This window comes from Monopterus albus, unplaced genomic scaffold, assembly GCF_001952655.1.
Source record: "Monopterus albus unplaced genomic scaffold, M_albus_1.0 scaffold18.1, whole genome shotgun sequence".
In the NCBI taxonomy this organism is placed as follows: Eukaryota; Metazoa; Chordata; class Actinopteri; order Synbranchiformes; family Synbranchidae; genus Monopterus; species Monopterus albus.
In genome coordinates, this window is record NW_018127898.1 from 2,812,955 (window position 1) to 2,838,542 (window position 25,588).

Here is a 25,588-nt window from a genome sequence, read left to right on the forward strand (position 1 = left end):
GTCAAGTTGCTTTAAAGTCTTACAAAACAAGCCAGTGAATCAGATCACCTGTGTTTTAGATTTACTACACTGCTTTCCTACAGATTCCTTTCGAGGCTTGGCTTCTAGTGTACATTACAAGTGGTACTGTTATTGACCCAAGGTGACTCATATCCTCAGGTTTAGGAAAATTGTGAGGGCTGAAACATGAGAGCTTGAGAGTAGGAGGGAGGTGAGTGAGTGCTGAAATGATGGTAAATCAAACTCACACATGGGTTTGAGTTGTCCAATGAGCTCCTCCTTGCTCCACTTGGCCCACTCCTTCCTGTCTGTGTTGATGGAGCAGAGTACAGGACCACATGGCTTCCCGCTATCGTCCACCGCCGGTACATTCAGGTAGTGCACCAGCACAATGTCTGGGTTCTTTCACACAGAGATGCAAACACACACATGCTGATGTTAAGTTTAACATGACCTTTATTCAGTAATTCAATGTCATGTTCTTACCTACATTTGGGTGGGAGACAATAAAATGACTCTGTTAACAGAGGGAGTGGAGGGAGGGGAAACGGAGAAGGAAAACGGGAGAGAAAGTGGAGGTCAGGGAGCAGGTTGGACATAGTGAATCAGATAAGATTCTCTCACCTGCCCATAAAAGATTTAACAGCTCAAGCCTACTCATCACTCTCTCTAACCCTGCAAAGGCTGTGGAAGTGTCTAGATGTGCATGTGCATGTAGTTATCACTATACATAGGCCACCAGTAGACCTATGGAATTTCTGCCCCATGAATGATTCAACAGGTGCGGCCACATGCACATGTGTGTGTGTGTAGGTGGGTGAGAGGAGAAGCTCCTCTTGATGAAAGATTCAGCAGGCAGACTCAGGTGAGGGGGAGAACCTGCTGAGGTGGAACACTTTTCTCTCCAAAAGAGGGTGGCACAGTGGGCTGCTACAGCATCACACTGTGCAATGCAACAGCACTCACGGGCTGATTTATGATCGTATTTGCTGATACGTTTTGATATCTGCGCAAAGAGCTGAAAATGGCACATTACAGATAAAGCAAGTAGAATTTCCCTTCCTAATTTCAGACTGCAGGGATATAACTACTTGTGCATGCTGAAATAGAAAATATATTGGGGAAAAGCACATTCAATTTGCAGCGAGCGGCTGGAATGTCCTTGTAAATTTCAAGTGACAAATTATGCAGGAAATTCTGATGAAGAACATATAAATATGTATGCATTTCGATAATTTAAATCGCTGGGCATTCAATATTTACTTTAGATAGAACAGAGAGAAATGAAGAGAGATGCAGCGTAAATGTGTGTGGACATGTTTAAGATTTATCATGTAACCTGTGATACAAAGATAATAAGGTCTTGGCCAATAAAGGGAGGTGTGTGTGTGTATGTGTGTGTGTGTGTGTGTGTGTGTGTGTGTGTGTGTGTGTGAACATACAACTGCTGCTCTCCGTCTGTCATTGAGCAGCAGAGTGAGTCCAACATCTCTGTGAAAAACACATGCACCTGTGTGTCTGTGTGTTTGTGTGAACGTGTGTGTTGCTGTAGCTCCAGAGTACTTTCTTGGAGATGACCACATAGAGAGTAGTGCCTCAGTCCTTGTTTGTTCGCTATAAGCATTGACAGTCAGGGTTAGATAACACACTGTGCTATGTAAGTTAAAGTCATCTCCTCACAATGAAATGCTTTTACTACTGTGCCCTGTTTGTTAGCATTGTACAGGATCTGGCATATTCCAGGTATATTCTAGGCATCTAATTGTGTGTGTGTAGGATATTCCACTCAGCCAAACAACATTAAATTTTATTATGAGCCCAGCTTTGTGATAATATTTTCAGTATAGTCTGCCTCATTAATTTAGAAGAGGAGGATGTTTATTGCTGGTTTATGGTTTAGCTTAGTGTTCTGTTTGGAAAATATAATGGACAGTTTAACAGATGAAACTTTGCGTAAAACTAATACTACAATATATCTTTTCTGCTTGTCCAGTTTTGTGTATAATGGTGAGTTAAACTTTAACATAGCTATAATAAATGTTGTAGAATTACCATAACGTGAGGGGAAAAGACCCAAAAAGCTATGGTTCTATAAATGACAACTACTAACAAATTATAACCACACTATAACTGCTGTCTAAGTCTTGTTTTGTTTGTATATATGTGTGAGAAAAGGCAAGGTGGGGAAGGGGGATGGGCTTACCTGCAGCAGCCAATAGCACCTACGATGGAAGGTGGGGATGATGGAGGAGTGGACGTAGCAGCCATATAGACACTAGAGGGTTGAGAGGACAAGAGATCACAGGGGTAAACAAGAAAAGAAAAAGGGAGGAACGAGACAAAAAGGAGGAGAGAACAAGAAAGGAGAACTTAGGTTATACCCACTTAGGCTGTATTGATCGTGGTGCTAAAACTAAATTGTAAACATGCTGTATGCATTCTTTCCTAACGTTTTTTTCCAAAATACCACAAATTTGATGTTGACAATTATCGCACAGTAGATTGTGTACTGTCTCAGCAAGACTAGACGTAACCCGCTCAGAATTCACAAACAGTCACAGTGTTGTCAGCTAACAGACGCTGAAGAGAGATCAGTAGCAGTGAAGCAGACCAAGAAGAGGAGGGGAAAGTGAGGAAAGCACAAAATGAAAGTAAAGTGTCACCATGGACAAGATGAAGAGGACGCTCAGTATAGGCTCCATCCAGCACAGGATTATTACATACAGACAAACTACTATATGCATGTGTGCAGGTGTGAATATTGACCAAATGTATGATTATAGCAGCTGACATACAGATTTGCACAAATGCAGTGTCTGTAATATTTTGTGTGTTTTGAAGTGCTGGTCTGGTATGAAATGTTTTGATACACTTTAAGTTGAAGAACACTGAAATATTTTGCTACACAACCTCTTTTGTTGTAACAAACTTTACAAATGCAACAGTGTGCAATGCAAGGCAGCCATGCAAGGGTTCTGGCTCAATAAAACAGTCTTAAAATCTAAATCAATGAAAATCTTATTACAAAATAAGTGCATCAGACAAAGAGTCTGACCAAACATTCAAAGCTAGATTCCAGTTTTTTGATATTCTGTGCTATGGAAACATTTGGGTCAAATACTCGGAAAGTACTGTGGGTCAATACCTGAAGTGTTTGTAGTTTTTGGCAAGGGAAGGTTAAAATGATGACAGAAAAGCTTTCTGTCAAGGTCATGAGTGCCTCTTTTTCACATGCACTAAAATCACACACCGCCACACACTAATACACACAGATAAATATATAAATTGGTTGTTTTTAAGAACAACATTGCACACATACTCAGGAATCAGGCTATATAAAATCACTTAAGACTCATCCTGTTTTCTTTTTCATATACACTTGTGCACGCTTCTGTTTTCTTGCCATTTTACCTCAGAAGTAGCCCGCCCTCTATCTAAAGTGTGTTTTGCCGAAGGCAGAGTGCATTTCCATATATTTCCATTTGATATGAGGAGGCTCTCCATCCAGGGTTATTTTTTTCTCTCCTGCTTCCTGCCTCTCCCCATCCTCTGTCTCTCCCCCCTCTGCTCACCCTCTCATTCCCTACCCCTGCTCTACATGCTCCCTGCTTGCTCAGTTGGAGGGTCCTGGGAAGAGGTGACACAAACAATTACTGAGCAACTACCAGGGACAGAAACACTTGCCTTTGTATATATATATGTGTGTGTATATGTATGTGAGTGTTCACGCATGAATGCAGAAAACTGCACGTGACATGAATGCCAATGTGAGTGTGGGGTCATAAATAATAGAGGTGAAGATGGGAACACTTGATATCAATTTATTCCCTTTACCTCTGTGTCTTCTTACCTGTCTCCTGCTCATCCTTTGACACAAACTACTGAGGCCTCTGTAAACATCCACGTGCCTCCTCACTGGCTCTCCTTCGCCTCCTCTTCTACCTTGTTCTTTCTGACACGCATGCTCACTCCTCTCACCTCTTGGTATAGTATATTCCAGCTGAATAATCAATTTTTGAGCTGCCTGATGTGGCTCAAACACACACGCTCACTCACTCGCACACAGACGCTGCCTTGAGACTGGATCGATACCCCTCTCTGTTCTGCTGAAGGAGGCACTGACATCATTCCTGGCCTCATGCCAAACACACTCTTATCCTTCAGAAATAGAGAAAGATGGAGACAGAGAGAGGAAGGGAGACAGGGACAGGAGCAGAGAGGGAGGGGATGGAGGGAGGCACCACTCGCTCTCAGGTATAACCTCTGCACGTGGTGTCTTTGTGTACGTTTAGGACAAGACTGGCAGTGAAACCATACTCATGGCCAAACAAAATCAGCAACATGTTTTTCCACTACAGACTCTCACCTCTACTCCCTGGACTTTGAGCTTCATGTGATCCTCTCGGGTGGTTTTCCCATCTTTCCTTTTCTTCCAGCAGTAGCCATCTTTCCTGTACTTCACCTTCTTACGGTTATAGAGGATCATAGAGCCATTTTGAGGCCTGATGGAAGATAGGATAAAGAGTTAGCGAGACAGACAGACACACGCATATTGTTGCATTATGGAGATTATAGAGAATAAATGTAGTTGAAACTGACAGCAATTCAACTCCATGGAAACCGATCACAAAGGATTTTCATACTGTAATTTCATACTGTGAGAAATATCATAGTGGAAAAAAGCAAAAACATATTGTTGGTTTAAATGGTGCAGTCACGTGAGCTGGTCCCATGCAGCCCCCCACCCCCCATACCTAGACTCACACTCCTGCGTGTTAATATTTTAGTAGGGTGATTTATCAGCACAGCAGGAACATTGGCCTCTAAGCTCCCATTCTTTATACACCTGGTGGGACGAACACGCATGCTTACTCACCAGGAGACATGCATGTAGAAAGACAGAGATGCTATGGCAGGACCTACTGCTGTGTGTTCTTTGGGCTCAATGTCAAACCTACTGCTCAGCAATCAATCACTACACTTCTAAAACGTTAAGGACAGGTTAGTGTGCGTGTTTTTGTGTGAGTGTGTGTGTAGGTGGAGGAAAAATGCTTCTCTGCCTTATCTCATGACAACAGAAAGAGAACAGGGCCGTTAACGATCAATAAACTAACACATACTCACAACTGCTCTCTCTCACACAGAGTCATGTGCACCACACACACATTGACACACCTCCTCCCTCCTCTCCCTGCCCTCCTCTTCTCGATCAATCTCCACACTTTATCCCTCTTATCATGCTATCTCTTCATTTTCCCTTTACCGCTTCTTCAGCACCTCAATTCCCCACTCCTTCACACCTATTCTCATCGTCTCATGTGTTCCTTCTAGTCCTGTCCTCTGTTTCTGCTCTTTTATCGTCTGTCTCCTCGCCTCCCCTCTCCTCCTATGCGCCAGAATTTGATGTAGACACATCTATATGGACTGAGATGATTGCAATTTACTCAGAACACTGTGTGTAGTGAAATTGAATTTACTTTGAGCTGATTTTCTTTGACACCTCAAATATGTTCTGTTTTGGGGGAGCCTGCCAGTTTCTTAGCAGAGTGGAGACCCCCACACTCCGATCAAAGCCGAGTTTAGACTGTCTTGAGCGGTGTGAGTCATCTCAGAGCTGCTGATTCTAATTATGTTATGGAGAAGATGGATGAGATCAGATTTATGTGCTTGTGTGTGGGTGGGAAAATATGTGCATGCTCGTATGTATGTGTGCGCACGTGGACGTACGTGCACATGGATGGTGCCCGTGCTCCTTGCAAAACCCTCTGATTCAAGCAGACATAAATGCTATTGATTGTAACTGGGCTGTGATGTGTGGGATATAAAAAGCTTTTCCACCGTTCCACAGTGTAGCAGAGCGAAAACAGAGAAGGCAAAGGGAGGAGAGTGGGGAAAAAAATGAAAGACGGCAAGATAAAGAGACAGAGTGGGCGAGTGAGTGAGTCCGGTAAAGGGAGGAGAGAAGGCAGAGTAGATGAGAAAAGTTAGGAGATGGAGAGAGGGAGTAACAGTCACTACTTTGAACTGATGAGGTATTTCACTAAGGGAGAAATGAAGGTCACTGATTGCTATCTTAATATTGCCCCCCAAAAGAGTGCAAATGCATACGCACACATGGGTACGTGCACATAAATCACTCCGGTAGCTGAGCTCCTTTCCATCTGATGGCATTAGGAGTAATCTGTTCTAATCATGCCTTGTGTCATGTGTAAATGGGATTATATCTAACTGTGGCTCAATAACACCAATATGACTGCTGCTGCTGTTGTTGCTGGGAGGCTGAGGCTATACGGCAGCACAACCAATCAATGAGAAATCCATCTACAACATAAACTGTGCTGCTGGCCTCAGGCTGCTCCTGAGAAGAGTCCTTCAGCTCGCACAATGGGAGCGCGGAGGCATCACCTCGGGCACTCGGCGGTGGCACTAATCAGAAACAGGGCCATGAGGTGACTGCTTCTCTTACTTTACTTTTTCTTTCTGCTTTTCTCTCTTTCTTTTTCTTTCTCTTCTTTTTATATCATACCTACATCTGTGTTAACTAAAGTAAATGTCAATAAGGTGATTTATCAATAATTCATATTGCCCTTTTTCTTCAGGCTTTCGTTTTCCCTTTCCTCTCTTCCTATCTTCCTTCCCAGCTAAACCACTCCTATTCTAGGAACAGAGCTACCTCTGGTTCAATCAGATCAATGAATATTCAGTTTTACCATGTGAATACCTCTTCCCACCCCATCTTATATACACATATTCCCCCTCCTTTTCAACGCCCCTCACCCTCCAATGTCTGAATTATACATCACTTACCCTAATACATTTACATTCATTAATACTCCACTTCCAGCTGACTAGGTGCTTTACAGTCCAGCCATGTTCTAAAGCATACTCTACATGTAGAGTAGGTCGTCAGCAGGACCCTTTGGAGACAGTCGGCGTACATCACTAATGTTTTAATCAAACACAGACACTCAGTCACTGGGTTTAAACCAATGTGAGTCATTGGCTGATTAAGTGATACTGTGTTTGCATGTGTGTGTGTGTGTGTGTGTGTGTGTGTGTCCATGTGGAAACCACTCTGCAGTCTCCTCACCTGGTTTTTGGTGATGTAGTCAGCCACTCATCATGTTTCTCAAAAGTGATGAGATATGCAGCAATCTCCTAGAGAGGCAAAGACAAGATGGAAAGGTTATATTGGTGTGTGCATGAGAGTGTGGTTGTGTGTCACAGGGAGATAAAACATAACAGGTATTTCCAGATGACCTGTCGACACCCAGTGAGAGTATGTCACAATCTGATTGCCGCGGCCAGGTCTGGGCACCTGATTGGTTGCAGAGCAGCCAGTCAGGAGAAGGGTATTGAGGACAGGCCCTCCGGGCCAACAACCAATCACACTCACCGACACACTGATGTCTCCTTCCAACTGGGGTGGAAAAGCTATCTTATACTGTATATACGCACACATGCCACATAAACACACACACACACACTGGGGGTGCAGACCCATACACTAGCTGAGGGAGAGCGCTGATGGGAAAAGTTTTCTCATACTTTGCAGTTTCACAGTTTCCCGTCAGATAAAGCGCGCGCTCCTTCTGAACTTGATTCTTAATTCCTCCGACTTTCTTTTCATCTCCTCAGCCCTCCTCTCCTCTCCTCTCCACACTATTTCTATTCTTTTCCCACACTCACAAGAATCCAGTAAGGAAAAAGAAAGTTCAAATTATGCAGGTACATTCTACCAAGAGTAAGGCAAAGACACACATAGATGGAGACTCACACAGAGGTGCCACCAAAACAAGTACTGTTTATACTGCCCTCTTTTTAGTCACTCACACAACTCGCCCATGACTTCCTCCTTGAAACATCATTCTCTCTCCTTCTATCTCTGACTCCCATCTCACCCACTTGTTGTGATAGACTATGAAATGTAAATTGTCCTCTTAAGGCAATCAGTGTTTGAAATGTGGCACAAAGCAATAGTGAAGAAGACATCAATACTCCAGCACTCCTTCATCTGCCCCCCTCAGATCAACAGTCTCCTCTCCAGACCACCTTTCCCTCTCCTTCTCTCTGTCTCTTTCTGTGTGTGTGTGTGTGTTTAGGTATTTGTCCCAGTTTGGCATGAGGACACTCCAGCTCCCCACCGATCAGATTAGATGGAGGGACAAAGAGGGAGAGGAGAAGAAAGGCAGGGAGAGACGAAAAGAGAGAGCAGCTTGAGGGAGCTGGCACTTAACTGGATTGTTTTTTTAGTATCCTCGATTCGATCCTCACATCCATACCCCCCTCCACACAGCCTCATCTTGCATTATGTGTGTTCATGTATGTGTGTGTGTGTGCAGAAGTGAGAGGAGGGAGAAACTGTCATCACACCCTTAATAATTATCACTATCAAGCTGGCCACTGTTAGTGTCTGCCTGTCTGAGGCACATAAAAACTGCTCAGAGCCAAGTTTAGGTTAGACACACACAGGCACATTTTTAGCCACAGCAAGCCACAACAACACACACACACACACTTGCGCACAAACACACACAAGGAGTGCCTCATTCATTTATGGATCTATTCATTAGCTGTGACAGGCAGCCACCTCTCCTCCTCCCAAACCACTCCGCAGCAAGTCAATATCCTATAAGGCCTCCACAGCCCCAGCCAGGCTCTCGGGCTCCTCTAGTGACTGTCAGCCAGTGGGAGGCGGGAGGAGAGAGGAGGAGAGAGGAGAGGAGCGGCTGGGAGAGACAGAAGGATGGGAGGATTAAGAAGGAGGGAGAGAGACTTGCAATTAAAGGCATGCCCCATAAGAGCCATTAAAAAGTCAGAAACAGAAGAGTCAGCTGAAACGGCAGCCTGACACACGCTCTAAAACACACCCACACACACACACACTCACACACACTGGAGACACTGCTGCTCACTCCGTCAACTAGCATACATACACATGCCCATATGTACATTGACAGAAGTGAGATGGTGAAGGTCGATTCTCAGGAAGTCACAGTTACTGTCCCAGTGGAAACCAGTGATGAAGCACTTTGAGCATGCCTGGCGACACACTGACCCTTCAGGAATACTGTGTGTGTGTGTTAGCTGTGACAGACACAGGGACAAGTATCTTCCCCTGGGGACCTACTCTAGAAACCCAGACGTTCTGCATGTCTGTGTGAGTCTACATAATAATACATTACGAGAGGCCCAGCTGAATGCACACGCACACACAAACACGCCTATTCCTGGCTACGTGTGAGAGAAAGTGAGGAAGAGAGAGAGTTACTTAAGAAATATCTAACAAAGCAGAGAGCATGAGTGGGAAGTTAGATTGGAGTGGTGCAGTTGGGGAAATCAGCCTCCCACTCACGTATCACTGAGACCATCTCCCTCCAAAAACTGGTGGCATGTACAGAAAAGCAGACAGACAGACACACACATATGCACACGCAAACACATTCAGACACACTCACAGGCCTCGGGGAGATTTCCAGAGGAGGGAGAGGAGAGGGGAGAGGGGGTGGGTGGTCGCCTACACTGCAACAGACTTCTTCAGGAGCTTTCCCCAGGGAGAGTCTGTTATAAGGTCTGGCCAGAGGCTAGTGTGTGTCTGTGTGTGTGTGAGTGTGTGCACATTTGAAGTCTAATGATGAGCATCACCCTGACAGAGATCTGGGGAAAACAGAGTTGTCTGTGAACTGGAACTGTCACATCCATTTGAAGCACCTAAAATGAAGGCTGCCATTGGCTCTCATCACAGAAATCATTTGGCATTGAGCACTTTATTTTGGCGGTACAGGGAGGTAGCAAACTGAAGTGTCCTCTTCAAATACAGAATCTGTTTCTGCCGTTCTACTTGAGCATGGTTAAGTCTTGTATACATATATGGGGAAAAGAACTGCATTAGCGTTTCCAGGGGAGGTCTGCTGATGCTGTAATTTGTTCCCGGGCACCTCCACTGGATTTCTTCTTCCAGAACCACCCCGTCAGTGTCTGATGTTGATAGATGGTCTATCCAAAATTGCCTCCGGTTTTTATTACTTTATTATTTTGAGGACTATAGACTTTTCTGTTGCTTTTTTATTTTTGTCCAGAGCACTACCTCAGCTGTCTGTTCAACCCATGTTCTAATGATTATTGATTTATTTAAATGTGTCTCCTGTAACAGTGACAATTTTAGACTAAATCTATATCATCATACAACTTCATTTAAACTGGAATAATCAATCATCTATGAGCATGCAGAGGTGCATGTGGGCATGTTATTAGTCACTGTTGTTGACAGAAGTGTGAGAAGGCTGATCTCTCTGCATCTCTGTGTACATTGTCCTGAGTGACCTCTAAAATCACCAGTGTCATGAAGCAATGGCAGCTTTTCTGAAGATTATATTACAAAAAAGAAGGCTGAATGCAAGTTGTGTTATGCTGTAAGCTGATTCCAAGATGTGAAGTCTATTGTGAACCATACCACTAATGTCTTGTTTGCACCATGTTCCTCTAACCTAGCTAATTAAAATGTGTAGCACTCAACAGAAAGAGAGCCAGACAATGAGTTACGACAAGGATGACTCTGTTCTGTTCTAGCCAAACAATAAAATTTCATCAAGGCTATTGTAAACCAGAGCAGTACTGCGCAGTTTGCATTATATTCCCAAACTGCATCACTCCCCACAGTGTGTTACTTTCAACAGCCTTTATATTACCTCCACTGGCTAATACAACTGCTTAATGCTGTTTCCATAACAACTGTTGCAAAACCCCTGATCAGAATTCCTCACAAGCTTGCCTTATGTTTATCATATAAACACCTCATCACACACCAGAAACACACCCACCCACATACACACACGCACGCACATCCATGGCCATAAAAAACTTGAAGACACGTGCATACAAATGGGCCAAATATTAATACACAAAGTCACTTGTGTGAAAAATTTGTTCTGACTTTCTCTCGCTCTCCTCTTGTTCTCCATGTAACACATGCTGAATAGACAAACACAGTGGTGCCCACACACATATTTAGTGTTGGCCTATCAATGGGAGATGAGGTCTGACCTGCAGCAGAGTCCCACCCCTGTCACCTGGATAGAGAGGAATGTGTGTCACATTTGTCTCTGTCACACTGCAACTATCGTAGCATTCGGCTGCACACACACACACACCTGACCGTACATGTACATAAATATTCATCCCATGTCAAAAATAATGCATGGTAGGGTGCACAGGCATAAATAAATGTATATACACACAGAGAGACAAACAGACAGACACAGAGGGGCTTGGTCTCAAAAGAGTCTATGTATTGGCCGCTGCCCATGTGAGTGACGGCTTTATAATGAAATAGTCACTCTCCCCTCTCCTTCACTCCTTCTCCTTTTGATTTGACCTCGTTACCATCTTCCCCTTCTCTCCTCCCTCGAGCTCACCCAGTTTCCTCTTTTTTCTATCTCGCTTTATTCTCATCTCTTGTTCGCCAATATATAGAAGTCCAAATGGCAAAAGTAGCTACAGACACACACATACACACATAATCACAGCATGGAACACAGCATATTTTTTTTGCAGACTTAAGAGCAAGGAAGATTCAGCCCCAATTCACGAAGGGAACATCAATCATATTTTTCTAAGACTTCACCTCTGCTGCATACACTGCTTGTCCTCTTCCTCCTGTCTTATATTTGCATTTGAGGAGACAGCCCCTTCTCTCTCAGCAGGGGGATGAACACATCAAAGACGGCAACAGGTGTGTGGTGTCAAACACAATGCCTGGACCCCCGCTGTACTAGGGCGTCTTGGATAAAGGCTGTCAGAGTCTCCAAAACTCCCACAAAGTTAACCAGGAAATGGTGCACGCACACTTATACACACAGAAAGAGAGAAAGAGAGAATGAGAGAAGGGGTGGGGGTGGGGGTGTCTCAATGAAGGAGTCTCCAGTGACTTGTTAACCCCTGACGCCTCATCTCACCGTGAGTCATTCTGCCCTCCAAGGCTTGTCTCTGCTCTGTTATTGGTGATGTTATTGCTACTGAGGAACTCTAGTATGCTAAAGAGAGAGAACAACACAGTGAGATGCAGGGAGACACAGAGAGAGAGAGAGTGAGGTAGTTGGAAAGAGCAAAAGAAATAGTGTGTGCCACCTCTCTTTGGCATAAATACTTGTTTACAACAAGACATAAATTGGCACCCTGTCAGTCAGTCTCTCTATTTCTTCCTCCTCTAACTCCCTTCCTCCATTTCCTCTCTCTCTCTTCTTCTCTCCCTCTGTGCTGCTAAGCATATTACAACACTCCCTGGTTCAGCCCTCTCTCATTACCATATTCTAATTACATTCGTTAAGGGGAGCATTTGGGAGTTTAATGAATATATTTGAAAGATGGGTCTCTGTGGCGATCTTTAGGTTTGTCTCCTCCTCAACCAACTCGAGATGGGAGCATATGTGTGTGCATGTGTGTCTGAGTGTGTGCGTGAGGTTGCGCACCTGTTCAGTATGTGTGCACGCCCTCAGTACATATCACTGTGGGTTTGTTTCAGAAGAAACAAACAAATCTAGTTAACTGCTGGAGCTCACGTGGAGTCCTCTCTCAAAAGAAATCTATTCCGATTTTTTTTTGTCTCTGCCAAATAAAGATTTCATGTCATTTGTTTGTTGTTTTGGGGAAAACTTAGAGATGCCAGGGTTGAAGTCATGCATACTGAAGCTTCAAAAATAAACTGCAAAAGACAAACATCAATGTACAGATGTACAAATTGTCTGCAATATCTTTGCCACTGACATCTGACCTGGAGGCTTCATAATGGAGGACAGACAGGTGGAGTTAAAACAATCAAAAGCAAAAGTAAATATTTGCTTATCAACCCGGCTCCGGTGACTGGTGTTGTGCAGTTTAATGTGTCTCTGTCTAGAATGAAACCCTGGGCTGTACACCTGAATACACTGTTACTATGGGCTCTGCACTTGTGATATAACTTTCACATGGTTTAATAATAAGGAAGTCCCAAATGCATTCCTGGTTCTGATGATTGTCAGCTTGTGCTTTAAAGGAGTAAATGAGCAAAATGCATCTCTTGCGGAGAAACAGCATTTTTAAAAGCTAACACACACAAATGATCATTGATTAGTGACAATTAAACCACACCATGAGCAACAGAATAAAGCTGCAGAATCTAATTTAACCCTTGCCCCACAGAATTCACTTTTATTGCGGTTGCACTTAATATAATGATATTTTCTTTAGCTAAATGCATGGTTTTTGAAATCCCAGAAAGAGTTTACTCACTTTCGTGCTGACTTGCACAGAGTCATAAGTACAAATCAGGAGTCAGCAGAATTTGGGCTATGTCTTCTTTATTGCATCTTTTGGCAAAGCGTATGGATTTGTTTCATTTTGAATTCAGCTTGATACAAGTCAACCCATCTCGAAATTTCTTAGCAACTATACTCTTGGCTGACACTACTGCAAAATGGACAGACTCCTAAGAATATACACAAACATGCTCCAAGTGATAACACCTACTGAACATGTTATGTCAGTAATAGTTTCTATGTGTTTGGGATAGTGTATCAATAGATCCAAAGGAGCTCCTCTTCACGGCATATTTACAGTGATGACACACTGCACAAGGTAGAGCCCAGTGTTATCATTCTCTCTTTGGGCACTGTGACTCATGCAGTGGGCGCCAATGTATGATAGCTATCTTTAAACTTCTATATAATGTGAGACACCTGTATATTTAAAAAATATCAGAGATGGTGAGAAATACAACCAATATTTTTGCATTTTGACTAAACAGCAACCATATCTATTTGTGTAACTGCTGCCTATTAGGACCTTCAGGACCTTTGGGAGCCATTTTGGTTGCTTAGATCTAGTTGTTTTCATTGCAAATAGTTCTTGCAAAACCATTTAATAATTGCTCCAATTTAATGCACTTTTAGAGTTTGCGGGGGAGACAGACATCAGTCATTGCCTGCCAGGCAATGTCCTGGTAACGTTCCACCTCATATGAACTCTAATGGACTGTAGCGTTCTAATTCAACATGCAATGACACCTTAGGGCAGACAGAGACTGGAGCTTAGAGTCTCATGAAGAAAGTGATGCTGATGTTGTGTATTGGACAATGTTAAGACTTGCTAGCTGGCAGGACATGTATACAAAACATACTGCCAGTACATATATGTTGCAAACAAGAGGCAGTTAGGGTTAACACTGGATAACAGCAGTTTCTGGGCTGGGAAGCCTTCCTGTTGCCATGTTTTCCCTGTTTGCTGGAGCTAACACTTCCACTGGATAATAATCCAATTTTTGGAGACAGAGTGATTTTGCTCCAAGTATTAGAGAAAAATTTCCAAGAAGACTTGTCAGCAAAAACTTTCACTGTCAAACGCTCAAAGGAATGAATGAACACTATTTCCAATCTCTGTCATTTGGCCAGATGCAAGTGAGACAAGTGAGATGCTCTCCCTTCCATATTAAGTGCTTAACATCCCCTCCACCCACCACTTTATACTGTACATCCAAACAATTAAATATATGCACTGTCAGTATGCAAATGCAGCATCAGTATCCCTTATATAGTTGCCTCCTTAGAGTACAAGATGATGGATGATGTATTACAGTTGCACTTCTCTTAGACTAATGACACAGCCACAATACATAACTTAGTACAGAGCTCTACTGTTTATGCAGAGTGACAGAACATACTCACACACGCACACACAAATGGCACCTTGTTTAATCCCCCGGGAATCAGTGAAATTTGATTACTGTGACTTTTACAAACACACTCCATATGAGAGGAGACATTTCATACATCAGTGGGATGGTGAGAGAGCAGGAGGAAGAGGAGGACAGAGACAGGAGGAGATTGAGAAATATGTGATGTTAGACAGAACAGCAGTTTGAAAGAAGAAAACTTTGCACACACATTTGTGGTCTCCTGAGTGGAATATCATAGTCCACAATCAAAGAGCAACACACACACATACTGCACAGGGTATCTCACCCCATGTCTATTACGGTAAATGCGGGAAACGGTGTAAATGAATACACCTCCCAGGGTAAATCCCCTGAATGTGTACATTCCCAGGATAACGTTAGTAGAAAGTGCTCGTTACAGAACCATGAGATTAACAGTTCTCTCACTTAGTTTTGCTATGGATATGATGCAGTTGGTGGCTAGTGTAACCCTTTGGCTCGGCTCCTGTAATAAACCAACATCTGTGAGACACAGGATGTCCAACTGAATAACATTATAACATTGGGGGGGGGGAGCTAGAGGTAAAATTTATGTTTGGTAAGTTTTAATACGTGTCAACACATTTTACCAGCATCATAGTGTAATGATTGTAGAGGGTGGAACATAATTCAGGCCATTTTCAGACACATATAATTATTACTGGTTGATAAGACGTACTTTTAGTTACAGCATCCATGTCCTATGACCAAGACATTACTTTTATGTTTTTGAGAAACATCAAATGCACTTACATTCATGTACTGTATAAACACTGAGATACAGACATCATTGCTTCAAAATTAAAGCCTTTATTTTAAAGAGTTTACTCAAACAAAACTCCACGAACCCAAAAGTGTGCTGATGAACACTGTTCAGAGTGTAATAAACCCAGCAGGAGAGCCCCACAATAATATGACTACGCAACTCATTAACAGGGAAGCACCCGCATTAACAGATTTACCATGAGAAGGTGAAACATTAACCAACTCTACGGTTGATAATTCACATTTACTACTGAATATTAATGTTTACTATTCCCTACATAGACATCTCTTTTATCAAATTAAAGCAAAGAGTACACTGATAATAAGTGAAAAGACATTAAAGTGTTCCAAAACCACCAAAGTAAGTTGACATTTTATATTATTATTTTGTATTTTTCCTCAGCGATACATAACATTGATTTTGCACTGACAATGCAATTTAATGACCACATAATCTTACCAGTTTTAATTAAAAACAGCTACAGCTTTAAAGTGGCCATTAATGGGTTGAAGCTTATGAGGCCAACACACTCAGATCTATGTGATATCACATCAACAAAACTGATTATTTGACCTCACAGCAGCCCTAGTGAGCTCAAATGAATGTGGTCTGATACACTTCGTAACCCCTCTGCAAATATGCATATGAAGTTTGACTGCTTGAGTACTTAATGTCTGGCTTTGCACTTTGTTCCTGCCAACTTCATTTTTGTGTTCTTGCACAAATGTTTACATGTCTTAACTAACTGGATTAGCTATGAGGTAGGCAGTGCTGTGAGGAAAACTTCACATGGAAAACAAGGTGTACTCAATGGAATACATCCCAAATGTTTGTGCCAAGTGTGGTTTCTCTAACTTCATGCATATTAAACTTATGTTGCACTAGAAATAAGAGAGCCATAACCATAATCCGTATAAATATGTATGTAAAAATCTGTGAAGAGCGAATCAACATTATGCCAGCAACAGCAAAGAATATGTAAAAAAGAAAAAACCAGCAGTGGGCAGATAACATAAATACATACCCAAACTTGAATTAAACAGCTGTACACTGTAAAAAAAATAATAAAATAAAATAAAATAAAAATAAACAAAATAGATTGACAACATAAATTCTGTATAATAATAATAATTCTTCTAATTCATATAAAGAAATATTAGTGATCACTCACTGTAGTTTCACAAAAGTCCGTTCTTCGTTTGACATGAAAAACTCAACTGCAGCTGCGAAACCCATTTTGTGCCAAGGAGATATAAAGACAGGATGCAGGGCTGTTTTCAGTGGCTTTGTTAAATACCAAATGTCTGGGGTAGACACTGAATTCAATACTAACCTCCATCAAGGGTTGCATACTTTTCTTCTTATTATGAAAAATATCCACCTAGACATAGTTTAAACACAGCAAGTTTCCACCATGAGTTGGTTTGACAAACTGGGGTGGCTGTGGTTCAGGAAGTAGAGCGGTTGGCAGTTTGATTCCCGTTGTCCCCATTCCACATGTCGAAGTGTCCTTGGGCAAGACACTGAACTCTGTTGCTCCCGATGGCCAGAGCAGCACCTTGCAAGGACAGTGCTGCCATTGGTGTGTGTGTATGTGTGTGTGTGTGTGTGTGTGTGAGTGAGATGGCACCACAGATGGCTGCCTCAGTTCTGTACCGCAGACAATTTCCTTGTGTGTGTAACATACTTGGCCAATAAAATTATTATCATTATCAAACGTTATTATCAAAGAGTTTTAACTCTTACACAGTGCATGCTGGGAAGTCTACTAGTTTAAATTGTGAAGCAGTAAATGATAAATATTTATAAAATTATTATGAAATTGTAAATATTTTATGTGAAAAAGGGGAGATCTTTAAAAAACAAAGCTACAGGCTTTTCTTTTTATTTTAATTTTGGCATGTAATTTCACATTTTATTTTTGTAATTTTATTACCATTTCTGTGTATGTTGGAAATACGAGGAAAATCTGTTGAATAAACAGGAAGATTCAGTAAAACTGTGAGTTTTTTTACAGTGTAAAGAAGGATCTACTGTTATTTTGATCTTATTTTAATATTACTGTTTTTCTTGTAAATAGTTTTTCTTTGCATCAAACCTAAAATGACAAGCTGGGACGGCACATTCCTGACACATACCTTGTAAAATATGAGCAGAAAGTATGAAATATGCATTGACTTCACAAATCCTCAACAAGGCGTATTCCTAAGTCTCTAAGCTCCAGATATTATTAAGTAAGAAAACGGAGACGCTACAGAAAAAACTCATAAAAATCAACAGGGTTCCAGAGCCTGTGGTGCTTGATTTACAAGGTGATGCTTTGTTGACATCTCTCTGTTATTTGGGGATGTAAACATTCTAAATTGCCTTGTGCTGCTGTAAAACACTTCTAACTCCTAAAGTCCTTGAAAAGTCTGAAGAGCAGGAAGTTATCTAAGATGAAGTTATAAAGTTACCTAGACTAAGCTCTACACATACAGGACAGGTTTTCAAAATGGGAGTACACGGACCATCTGCGTGTGTGCGCACATGCACACACATTTTAATGCTTTATCTGTCCCCAATGGATTAAATCTAATTTACACAGGAGTCAGATATTACAGAGGTTCTATGAGGGGACATTTAAGGATACAAAAAGTATTGTCTTCACTGCACAGCCTGGCTCCTTATTACAGCAGACACTGCTGGTCATTCAGTTTTTTTTTGGCTGGTCGTGGAATCTAACAAGAAGTTAAAACACAAAGACACACTCAGACACACAAATGCAGGCTCACACAAACGAGCTCAGGCACATATACACAATACCCACACACTCACAGCCACACATTCCCACTGTTTAATATATTTCTGTGTCTCCAGTTAACAATATTTTGTGTCAAATTATAGTGGGCAAGATAAATAGTGGGTCTGTGCAACATGGAGAAAATAGAACAGGAGGAAAATATGGGACTTCCAGTTGGGTAGGAGGAGAGGAGAGGAAAGGAAAGAAGGGGAGGGGAGAGGAGGCAAGAGGAGAGACAACACTAACTCCGTCTCTTCCTCTAGACACCTGGCTTTCCCTGACTAAACTTGTAAAACCTGGTTAATCCCAGCCCCTTGTGATCTTGTGTGTGCTTGACTGAAACCCACTGAAATACTGGTTCCAACAATCTATAATGCATCTATGCACATGTCCAATTTACCATAGAGTCACATTTACAAATGAATAGCTTGCTGCATAATTACACGTGTCAATGAGGAAATTACATTTATGAATAGAATGAATCTGATTAATTATTTGCATTGCTGCACATTTGGCTCATATCTCGAGTTCGGTCAGCAGAGCAGTAGGGGTATCTGGAGTTGTGGTAGAAATAAAAGTCACAACAGACACAAAATGACATGGGGCGTTAATTGGGCTATGCTTAGCTCAGAGAGAGATGCAGAGCTAGACAAAGAGGAGGAGAGAGAGAGGGAGGGAGAGAGAGAGCCTGAAGGACTAATTAGTGATTATAACTTGGTGCTCTCCAAACATAAAATATTTCTCAAACCAAAAGACAGAAGAATGATTAAAATTAAAAGAATAGAAATCAAACACTGGGAGCTGTGAAACACCCTTCTGGTATTGTGTGTGAGTGCATGTCTGGGTGCATACACGTGTGCATGCATGTGTGCACATGTCAGTGTGTGTGTTGGCTTCTTAGCCCCCCTCATTAAACCATGCTTTACTCTGGTAAACTGCAACAGCACAAATCTCAATGTCGACTGGAGAGGTTACAGCCATAGCCGTGACTGGGACACACACACACATACCCACACACCCTGATGTGGATACACTACTAAATCTCTCACAAACATGTTGTCTACCATATGCATAAACAGCACACCCATCTCATTTAAAAAATTGAACTTTTTGTAAGTTTCCAAAGGCACGTTACTTTTGTCTTTGTTCTGACACGGCCGACAAAATGGAGAGTGTCAGCCTGTCCCGGCCCCGTGCCAGTGTGAGCTGGACATTAGCAATTCACACATCAAAGTCATAAATCAAGGGCACCCTTCACCACTGTATAAATGGAACATAGAGGCCAGCAACTGGCTGTCTGCTAACTGGGTTTCCATAATGGATCCATAGTACTCTTTCATGCAGTCTTGTAACTGATATTTACTGTAACATCATGTAACTTCTTTTGCAGACACTTCTCCTGCCTCATATTTTACCTACATGGACAAAATTGGAAATATCTCTCTGAAGAAATGTAGAGATAGAATGTATTCATATTTAATTCAATGTACCTATCTAATGGCTCAAAAGCAACAATAACGACATAAATAATAAATTAAATATGCGCACAGACACATGCACACAGAGCTTTGTTTGTGTGAGAAATTGGAGCTCACACAAGCTGAGACACCAGAGCAGACACAGGTGAGTATGAGTGGGTTCTTGACATTTCTACCTGAAATTGAGAGCTTTTGTTATTATTTGTCTGTCAGACACGTTTGGCTTCGCAATTAGATGTACCGGCAATGTCACGTCTCTCTTAACATGAACAGCATTTGTGTCACACATGTAACATCAATAATACCATTAGCGGGAATAAACACACACAATCTGTTACCATAGCAACACCTTTCCTGGATGCACACACACACACACATGCACAGGAGGCAGATGGGACAATGGTCTAAAATGTATATGCTTTTTGATCTGCTTCTCGTTCAAGCAATCGTGTTAGTGTCATGCAGCAGCCGAGTCAGACGTGAGCGTGTGTGAACTGTAAACTAGCTGCTTTCACACCATGCAACCGCCATCATATCACACGTGACAAGAATGAAGTCCTACAATGAAACACTGCATGTTTCTCATCATATTATTTTGTCTTTTCCTCACACTCTTTTTTGTTGCACAGTTGAACAACGTGTGGAGCAGACTCACATGCAGAAGCACTGTGATGTATATACTGGGATGTACTGTATTGAAGTCAACCCGTTTGACGGTTGCATCACTGGAATCAGTGGGAGATGGTAAGGCTGTTCTGAGGTAGAAGCCTTTAAAATGTACAATAGATCAGTTATGCAGTTGTGTGCACAATGCATGTGTTTTGCCCATTTCATAGTTTGAATGTATTTGGCTTCTTAAAATATGACCCAGGATGTCAAGGGTTCCCATAAGAGTAATTATATCTTTGCATGAGCTGGAGTCCCGGGACTAGATTCTAAAGTTTGTCTTTGTTTACATGTTTAAAAAGTTTGATAGCCTCCCTACTCTACCTTCAGTCTGTCCACCTGAGTGTGGTTTGTTATCTAAAACTATTCCATAGTCTATTACCATGGACAGATACACATACACCCCCAATCTATTATTGAACAAAAGGCTCACGCCTCCGCTCAGCCCTTCAGGGAGGAATCTATCCCTCCATCCCAGAATAATTTCACACATCAGTAGATACACAAAAGAGAGGGGGGGAGTAAGAGAGGAAAGGACAGAGAGGAGGAGGAGGAGGAGGAGTGGATGGGGTAAAAATGTATGGGGTCATAGCTCAGTGTTCATGTCAGGGGGGTGGGGGGGACAACAAAAGAGAGATCAGGGGATCATATGCAATCATGCAACGGTTCAAGAAAACAAACAGAGGTGCCCACACACACTTGCACAGACAAACATAACAGATGAAAACTTAATCAAAGGCATCCAAACACAGATCGGTAATCTCTTTATCTATCATACTCTCCTCTAATTATTCAAACACACACACACACACACACACACACACACACACACACACACACACACAAAGGATAATTCCAGCATGCAAACAGCTATAAACAGCATGCAGGAAACCCAACACCCAGACAGTGAGGATAAGAAAACACAAGACTAATTCTTGATTTCCTAATGTGCAAGTGGAAACAAAGAATTCTATGGAAACGCACAAAAGCATACATACACACCTAAACACAGACACACAATTGTGTCTACACACCAAATAATTGCTGGGCCTTTTCAGCCCTCGATTTGTCAATAACACATCACCACACTTCATGAGCAACTTCTAGACCTGAACAGTAATATATTTTAAGTTACCACACACAAACACATTCCTGGGATGTGACTGAATAATTAAATTGAAAGCTTCAAATCTGACAGCTGACTTCACAGGTGGCAGCTGATTGGTCTGGAAATCACACATGTAAAATTGTTTTACACTATAATTTATGGTGGACATAAAAAACCACACATGTATATGCAATTTGATGACCACTGATGTTTTCAATTTTCAATATGCTGCTGATAAAAGCAGCTTGAAAAAATGTCTGCAATACAGACAGATAAAAATGAACAAATATATAAAAAAATCAATACATTTGTTGCAGCTGCTACAAAATAATCAGGAGCAATAATCTGGAGCTGTGCATATTCCTACAGGACACACTCACACACATAGTTAGAAACACATACAAAGACTGAAATACATACATGTGCAGCGAACATGCACACAGCTCCCCCTATGAAAGCACCAAGAAACAGGAGCAGCAGACACAATGAAGTGTTTAAGTATGCAGGAAACTTTATGCCTGGGTGGAAGAAGCTTTGAAGGAATCCACTGAGGGACACCCAACCTCCCCCTGAACTGAGCCTTTACCTCCTCATCAGAGAGAGAGAGAGAGAGAGAGAGAGCCATGTGGGGGATAGACAGGGAAAGATAGAGAGGACTAGATGATAAGTTGTTGGAAAGGAGAGTGATTGAGAACAAGAGGGTGGAGATGCAACAAGGTGATCTGGTCTTCCTGCAACTTGTGCACAATTGCTCATGGTTAAGCCGATGTGTGGAAGTCCCTAACCAGCAGCGGTCATGTTGTTCTAAACCATACACACACACACACACATACATGCACACACTCTGCCTATTCATGAACACACTGTTCAGTAGGCACCATGCTTAACACTCGGTATAACCTTCATTGAGATGAATTGCATGAAAATTTTAATGACTTTCCTGAGAGAAAAACCACAGGCCAAATCAGCTTTGCATTGCATAATAATGCCGGGCTTGGTAATCAATAACACAAACACACAAACACACATCCATAATGGAGTGCACAGCCTGCACATGAAGAAAATGTCTCAGCAGAGGCCAACCACATCACAATGAATGGAGCACACCACCAGTGGAGAGCTGTGCAACGCATAAACAAGAGCTATTGACGATAAATGCCTGCATCCATTTCCACCCATCAAACACTTCCCTAAGCTAACAGCTTAAGTCTGGAACAACATGCAAGTCAGAAAAGCTTTTCACACCAAAGACATTCAGCTCCAGGTTATCTTTGGCTCTGAACAAAGGACTGTCCCAACCCAATTTGGCACTATTTTACTTTGTATCACTTAGCCATCAGCAGAATTTAAGTTATCTATTGTTTATACTGAAAATACAAAGCTAATTTTGACCCAAAGGAGGGCAACCTTGGCCTCAAATTAATGAGTGATAGTCATGGGTTTTTGTGAAACCTTCAACAGTCAGAACATAAAAAAAGTTCTAAAATGTGGTTAACATTGAGTAAAATGCAAAAAGCCCTTGAGCTGCTTTTATGATCAAATCCTCTGAGTGCAAGGCCACTGATTTTGTTTTTACCTCACAGACAGTATTTCTTTCTTTCTTTTTTTGTGAAGGACAACATTAAGTAGAGCAACATTTTCACACATAGCACAAGGCAGAAAAAAGCAACCACGAGCAGAAATGTGCCACACATTTCTGCCGTTGCATAGCAACAATGTTAGGTTAAGATACCAATCTTTATCCTACTGACCATGGTTTTTTGAACCCAGTAACACCCAGCAATGGAAACATTCAATCTACAGCTTCATTTCTTGTTTCTTAGCCTCTAAGCCCTATAGCTTTAGACCCAGGAGCTCCTGACTCCTATGCCTATGCCTCAACCGAGAGTTGCTTAGATTACAAAACAAAATAGACAGCAACATGCCAAGTGGAATGTAGAGCCAGTGGGCATTTGGCTGGGAGCTCAGTTTTTTTTTATTTCCTTGTGTCACAGTTTTAGGGTCCTATAATGAAAAGGTGCCATTGTGTTTACCTCCTCTTCATCTCTCAATGTGACATTAGCTAGATATGAGTCACCGGCAAAAACACTGAGTTCATCTCGCTGTCACAGATATTTCCCTCTTGAGTGTGTCTCATTCTCACCTCGTTGGTGTTCCAGCGATGGCGCTCCTTGGGCAGAGAGGAACATTTTGGTAGACACTCCAGCAGCTTCTTAGGAAGGTAGATCTTCAACTGGCCTGGCTCATCTGGAGCAGAAGGGGAGGTAGAGGATGAGAGGGTGTAGAGGTAAAGCAAGATAAATGAGGGATGAGTAGGAAGAGGAGAGTAATTTCTCATCACACGCAGAAATACTGTGAGTGGAGAATACTAAAACGCAGCATCTCTGGGATCGAGTTGAGTAACATGGTAGCAAACTTTTATTGTGTAGCATTTTTAATGCCTTAATGTGACCTGAGGTAAATGAATTTGCAAACTGATTTGTGCAGGTCTATAAAGGACATGAGATTTAATAAATTTTGTTAAAAGAAATTTTCCATCCAGTACCTGACCTGTAATAACTGAAAGGGAATTCTAATTTATCAGAAATGCAGCTGAGAATTTTTGGCATGGCAATAAAAAGAGATGTCAGACTGATATTTTGTGTGTATCGTGGCCCTAGAAGCTCAACACAATCCAACTTAAAAGACACATACAAGCAGACAAAACACAATTAGATATAGGAAACATCTTCACCCATTTGACAACACATGCAGAATTCAGAAAAAATGCTGCAAAATGAGAAAACACAACCAAATACAGAAATGTTCTGGAAATACAGACAACCCAACCTAACAGGTTGCAGAAACACTGCCGGGTTAACAGCAATAATAATAATATCTGAACCATGTGACCAGAATGTTTAATAAAAAAAAACATACATTTTAGATCATTTTCCAACACCACAGATGGACAGTTCAAGTTCTATGCATTGTTCTATGTGGTATTTCCAGCTCATTTCCGTGTTTTGTTTTTCATCTGTGCAGCACGTTTCTGTATTTGGTTGTGTCTTCTGTATTTGCAGCACATTTCTCAGTTGTGTTTTCTCATTTTGCACAGTTTTTCCTAAATGCTGTGCCTGTGTTGTTAAATTGATGAAGATGAATTTTGCTTGTGTTTTGTCAATTTGAATGTGTTTTCTGAAGTTCTCGGGGCCAGCATACAAATGGCCCAGTAAGTATATTACTCCTAATTAGTGAAAGAGGAGAAAGCCGCCAAATTGCACAGACACTGTTTCAGATTTCAGCACCATCGTAATGTAAGAAAGTCCTATTATATCCTATTTACTTATGGGTGATTCACAGTGATGTAGCCAAGGTTGATCATTTTGTCAATCAATGTCCAGGGACCAAACAATACAGTGCACAGTGGGAATGGCAGCACACTTCTTTTTGGACAGCAGGTGTAGGTGCACATCGCTCCTGGGGCCCGGAAACAGATTTGGATTAATAACAATCCATTATCATACATTAGCAATACATTAGGGGTTGGTTACAATTATGGCCAACCACATGGGCATCTCTTATCCCCTTTAAAAGCCATGCTCTCCCCAAAGTGTTTTACAGACAGTTTGGTAATGGAGTAGAAATTCCAGACCAGCAACTTCTGAGAGAAAACCTGTTCTTGTCTTTTATTAAGAATCACAATGGTCCACACGCTAACCGCAGGTGAGGCCACGTACGTGGGCTGGTAAAAATCTGTTGATGTTTATCTCTTCTGGTAGTGTATCATTTTCACATTATCATCACATCTAACAGTGAATACTACTAACAAGTATTGCCTGTGTATAAGGTTAATACAAGCTTGTTTCTCCATTGCACACACCTCTACTGCTGACCAAAACCTATTAAAAACACATCAGTGAGCCACACTGTTGCTCTGAGTAACATGCTCTTTCATTATGATGATTACAGATGAATATGGGCGCTGAAGATTATCTTGAGTCAGTCCCACATACACTGTCCTTTTGATTGAAATACTTGCTGAAAACAGTGCCCCACTTACAGAATACACTATTTTCTCCTG

General features: G+C 41.8%; 1 protein-coding gene across 6 annotated transcripts in view; it reads right to left on the bottom strand.

The window, feature by feature from the left end:
- LOC109956087 (calmodulin-binding transcription activator 1-like) overlaps positions 1-25,588 on the bottom strand; it is a 49,603-nt gene that overhangs the window by 17,878 nt on the left and 6,137 nt on the right. For all 6 annotated transcript variants that reach the window (XM_020592936.1, XM_020592939.1, XM_020592942.1 and 3 more), the window contains exons 3-7: positions 23,669-23,772; positions 7,091-7,158; positions 4,367-4,502; positions 2,204-2,275; positions 249-402 (exon numbers count right to left, since the gene is read on the bottom strand). In XM_020592936.1, coding sequence (XP_020448592.1) covers positions 249-402; positions 2,204-2,275; positions 4,367-4,502; positions 7,091-7,158; positions 23,669-23,772 — 534 coding nt within the window. The remainder of the gene's footprint in view (positions 1-248; positions 403-2,203; positions 2,276-4,366; positions 4,503-7,090; positions 7,159-23,668; positions 23,773-25,588) is intronic.